The sequence below is a fragment of the Hemicordylus capensis genome, chromosome 5 (genome assembly GCF_027244095.1).
Source record: "Hemicordylus capensis ecotype Gifberg chromosome 5, rHemCap1.1.pri, whole genome shotgun sequence".
Taxonomy (NCBI): Eukaryota; Metazoa; Chordata; class Lepidosauria; order Squamata; family Cordylidae; genus Hemicordylus; species Hemicordylus capensis.
Genome location: NC_069661.1, coordinates 26,411,294 through 26,416,544, shown reverse-complemented (window position 1 = coordinate 26,416,544; position 5,251 = coordinate 26,411,294). Strand labels below are relative to the sequence as shown.

Genomic DNA, 5,251 nt, shown 5'->3' with positions numbered 1-5,251 from the left:
GCAAGACACTGTCCCACCTCTCCATCAATACTAATTGGTAACACTGCTTCATCGGCGTGTAGGGGATATATTATTTAATACACGAAGGGATCATGTTAGAGTATCATTCATTTTAATTAGCGTTGTGTAGCCCGACCTTATGAATGTTTACTCGAAAGCAAATCTTCCTCCTTTCCCTGAAGTTCGCTCCCACGTGTGCATGGGACTTCTACCTGAACCCATTTCGGTAGTTGTTTTGTTTTGTTTTGTTTAAAAGAGGGACTAATTCAACAAAACCTATAATTTAAAACTTTTTTATTTGATCTCTCTCTCAAAAAAAAAGTTACATAAACAATGGCAGTTGGCTTTGCTAAAATAAACGGTTCGTGTAAAAAGGTTATTTTTAAAAAGATAAAAGCAGAACGAGTAGCAAACACTCAATAATAAATAACCCTCCTGACCTAAAACATCACAAAAGGAAAAGGAAACGGACATAAGTTTGACACGACAAGAAAGAACAAAAATATCCCCCCTCCCTCTGTTTGCAAATGAGTTTAATGCTAAAGATTATAGACATGGCTGAGTTCAACATTGGTATAATAATCCAATTGGCAGAGTGGCGCTTTTCTCTTTTGGAGCCGCGTCTCCGTCCCCAACAGGCGGCTTATAAAGTGCTTGCGCCGAATCAATCCCACCTACAAAAAGAAGCCTACTTGGAAGAAAGTGAAGAGGGGAGAAACAACCCCTTCCCCTATTTACAGCACAGGGAGGCGGAAAAAGCATCACCATGTAAAAGAATCTTCTCCCCATCTTCCCCGTGTCGCTTCAATGTCCTGAATTTGGATAGCAAATCGGCATTTCGGAAGATGATGCCCAGGGCTCTAAGGGAAACTCTTCGCCTAGCCAGAGCCAAACACGCTTATGAATAGATTCTGGCTGACGGACTAGGAGGTCAATGAGGCAGCGAAATAGAAATGAGGGCCATGGAAGTCCAAGGAAAACTACCGCTCCTTAGCACACTTACTTGGAAGTACGTTCATTCTCAAGAGGGCTTTGCTGCCGGTAAATGTAATGAGGATAAAAGAGCACAAACCCACCTAGAGACCTACGAACTCAGGACTCGCAGTTCAGAAAGTCGGACGAATGTAACGAAACCGACGACTGAACTCTGACCATCATATCTAAGGCCACAGTCCTCAAGCGGCGCTGCTTATTTCCAGATTGCTTCAGTGTAGGTTATGGGATTAACCCAGGACAGGCATTTTGAGGACTACAGCCTTGAAATTATCCCCACAAAATGAGGTGATCTATGCCTGGCCTGGTCTACAACCAAGTTCTGGTCTACAACTAAGTTCCAGTGAAATGCTGAGAAGGAATGAATAAGTGAAACTCTATCCGATCTCTGACAGTAACACGATTTTTAGTGCCCACCATACTTTTCTGAACGGCACTGCAGATCTATCGAAAACAACAATATCTATTTCCGAGAGACTGAGTTTAACACGCTTCTGTTTAAAGATCAAGTTCTGGCAAACTCGACCCTACCTAAATTTGCCTTAATAGATCTTAATAGATTTTACTCCTAAGTAGGGTGGTGGTAACGGTCTCAACCACGCTTACAGCCCCACCGTAGTAGGCATAGGCATGTTTATTCGGAAATGAGCTCCATTGTGGCCGATGGGGCTTTTCTTGCAGGTAAGTGTGCATAAGGATTGCAAGCAACCCTAGAACTGCAGCGTTGTGGAAAGGAGTCCTCTAGGCTAGGAGTTTTCTCGGCGCCTGAGTAAGCATACGTACTTCCGATTGAACTCAGTGGGAATAGCGCCCAGTATATCTAGCGGAACGCTCCAGGCAAAGTTAAGCACTTTTACAGTGGTGCTTAACTTGGGCCCTGGGCGGGATCTGCGCCTACCTTTCCAGCGGCTGTAACCCGAGATCTATTTTACAGTCACCTGTATTGTTATCGAAATGCAACTGATTCGAGCAGAGAGGAAAAAAAACGAATAAGGTTTAGATTTGCTCCCAAGATGCTCTCTAGCGAGTCCCTTAGATGCTACAATTCTAAACACACGCTATCGGAAACAAGTTCTTTTGTGAGTAAAGGGACTTGCTTCCGAGGAGATGCGCTTTAAATCAAAGAGTCCATGAGAAATCAGGATTCAAAGCTTTTTCTACCGTTCTAGACCAGCGAAGTTTCATGGCTACTTATAGAGAGAGAAGCTGTGTTCAAGTGAACTGGAGTTTCCCCAGCAGGCTACCCAAGACGGGCTTTTTAACGCTGGTGATGTCCGTTGATCGGGGTCTGCAACACCACAAGTCCAGGTCCCCACTGGGCTTTGGCCGGGATTCCGCCCTGTTCACATAAATAGCTTCTTTCACCGCTCGCCAACAAGCAGCTCCCCCCGCCCACCTAAGCTTAGGTCTGACGGGCCACGGCTCCCACCCCTCCCTCCCTCCTCTGTTCTGCCAGGTGATATGCCTAGCTGGCCTCATCAGAGTCACTGTAGTGGGATCGGGGCGAGAATTCTCCATCACTGCGGTGGGCGGGCGGGGAGGGTTTCCTCCGTTCGTGCTGCTGCTGACCTGAGGGCTGCAGGAGCTGAGCTGGGGAGGGGGCTTTCTGTCCCAGGAGGGCGCCTTCCGTGAAGGAGGGGAAATGCAGCGGGTCCAGTTGCACCGAGTAACTCCCTCCGCCCCCCGCCGGCTGCTCTGGGGGAAAACGCGTCCTGCAGTGTCCTAAAGACTGGGCTCTTGGCTGCTGCTGTAGAGTGCCCCCTACAGGCGGGGTACAAGACGCGCGGTCGTAGCTCTGACTGGCTGGCTGGGGAGCGCCCTTGCCGCAGGGGGCGCTGTCGGCAGGTGGCGGGCTGTGCAGCAGCTCGGCCAGGGCACTGATGTAGATCTGCGCCATCTGCAGCGTCTCGTACTTGGAGAGTTTCTTGTCGTTGTTGAACGAAGGGATAACATTGCGCAGCTGGTCGAAAGCATGGTTCAGCCCGTGCATTCGCCGCCGCTCGCGGGCGTTGGCCGCCAGGCGCCTCTGCTTCTGCACGCCGCTCACCTGAGACGCCGGGCGCAGCAGATCCCCGCTGCCGACCCCGGGGCAGGACGCGCGGGGCCGCTGCGGCGCCTCGCAAGGGACGCCGCCGGTCTGGAAGTGGTGGTGGCGGCGGTGGCGGTGCTGCTGCAGCCCGCACAGCTTCCCTGACCCGCCGCTTGGGCTCCGGCTGCTGCCGCTGCCCAGGTGCTCGGCTGCGCCTGCCTCCAAAAGCTCCTCCTCCTCGTCCTCGTCCTCGTCCTCGTCCTCTTCTTCTTCCTCCTCCTCATCCCCCTCGGCTGCTCCCGAGAGCAGGTACCTTGGGGAAGCGTTGACACGGCCGGGGCAGCATATGCCCAGCCAGGCTGAGGAGAAAGCGCTGCGACGACCTGCCGGCTCCTGTCCCAGCAGCAGGCTCTCCTCTAACTGCTGCTGCGGACCCAAATCCCTGCTGCCTTCGCTCCATTCGCTGGGCGCAGTCATCGCGCGCAGGTGGCTCATGGTGGCAGCGAGGTCTGCTGGAGCGGCCCACGGCGCTCTCTGGACTGCTGCTGCACGCGCGCCTTTCGCCCCACCCTATCCCTGATAACTGCTGTTCGGGTGCTGATTCCACCCCCCCTCCGCGCGCTCATAAAATATGCCTATAGAGCTATTTCTGTACCCACGCACTCTCACACACGGCCCGCTTGCAACCAGGCTTCTCCGGTTGCGGAGGGCGCTGCGCCCCCTTTAAAAAGCGGCACGCGCCGGGGTCCCCCACCCTTTCCGCCTCCTCCTCCACACACACCCCTCCCCTGCGTCCCACCCTCCACCTCCCGCCCTCCTCGCGCCAGTCGCGTGTCGGCTCAGCTATTGGAGCGCGCGGGGCTTGTCGCGTGCAGGGAGCCAATGGGCAAAAGAGTGAAGGCTGGGTGTTTGTTTGGGCTTTTCTTTTGGCCGGTACTCGAGCGGAGGGTGGGGGAGACAGAAAGCGGCGGGGCGGTGGTGGTGGGAGTGGGGAGGGAAAGGAAATTTACACAAAAAACAGGAACAGAGGAGTATCTCAAGACGAGATACTTCGGATACCACTCACTTAAGGCGGTGGGGGGGTTGGTTGGTTGTGTAGTAGGCAGGGTCTCACTTACATGGGGGAGGTTATGTATACCTGTAGGCAAGAAGCGCCCCAGGAAGGGTGTGCGACGCGTTAGAAGTGTGCCAAATTGTGTGAGGAAAGAAAAAGCGCACGAGCGTGCGCGTGTGTATAGAAATGGAGCCGTCCGCGCGCAAGTCTCCAGGGTCCCCTAAGCAAAGTGGGACGTGGTCTCGGTCAGAACGCTTGACGGAGAAACTTTAGAGCAGCCCTGAAATCTTGACGTGCGTGTGTGAAAGCGAAAGTGTCGGTGTCCCACCGGACGGAGAGACGCCTGATCTCGACCCAAAGAGGCTTGGCTTCACAGAGCGTCTGCTGTGCGTCAAGCGTCCCGCCCCGTGGCGAGAGGTCGGACACTTTACAACTTTCAGTGGCTCGGCCAGTGGTGGCACCAGGGGCGGGGGACCGAAGAGGCAAATTGCATTTGTGGGTGGGGTGGGCGAGCTGGGCCCCACAGGTTAGACTTCTGGAACGGAAATTGGCCGGGGGAGTCGGGGCCGGGGGCGCAACTTCTCAGAGGAGGGGGGCGCTTGCTTGCCACCCATTCTGGAGCTGCCCCCGCCCCCGCCTTAGGCTTGACGGAACCCCTGCCGCTCTTCTCTTGACGGGAGGAGATGAAGCGCGCCGTGGCGAAACCAAGCGGAGTGGTGGCGTGAAGCCCTAAGGTGCCACTGCTGCTGGGCAGCTGGCTTGATGTCTCTGAAGGAGCACCTGAGAGAAAGTCCTCATCCGGAACTCAAGGAGCCGGCTTCTTTCCTCTGCTGCCCTTCGCCTTCCCCTTCTTGCCAGAAAGTCCCGTCAGGCTGAAAGGCGGCGGCAGCGGCAGCGGCAGCAGCCAGCGCTTGCTTTCTCCGGCGTGCTTCCTTGGGCAGGGCGCGAGAGTAGAGAGTGCGCCTCTGGACCGGCTGGGCGTTGGAAAGGGAGCCGCGGCGCGTGCGGGAAAGTGAGGGGCCCTCCGGGGACTGAAAACCGAGCTCTCTGGGTCCCTCCCGGCCGGTCAGCTGGTTTGGGCAAGAGATGGAGCTGGTTCTGCGGCAAAGACAACGGGGCGCTTCGGGCACGCAGCCCATAGATAGCTGCCTGCCTGCCTGCCTGCTTGCCTGGGG

At 55.2% G+C, this 5,251-nt stretch overlaps 1 protein-coding gene across 1 annotated transcript; it reads right to left on the bottom strand.

Moving 5' to 3' along the window:
• Window positions 1–2,458: 2,458 nt before the first annotated feature.
• Window positions 2,459–3,499, bottom strand: ATOH1 (atonal bHLH transcription factor 1). Its single transcript, XM_053253272.1, has one exon. The coding sequence runs from the start codon at window positions 3,497–3,499 to the stop codon at window positions 2,459–2,461; it is 1,041 nt and encodes a 346-aa protein (XP_053109247.1).
• Between the last annotated feature and the right edge of the window lie 1,752 nt (window positions 3,500–5,251).

Bases quoted from the DNA above. Each gene is read 5' to 3' on its own strand.
- ATOH1 (XM_053253272.1), bottom strand. From the start codon at position 3,499: ATGACTGCGCCCAGCGAATGGAGCGAAGGCAGCAGGGATTTGGGTCCG.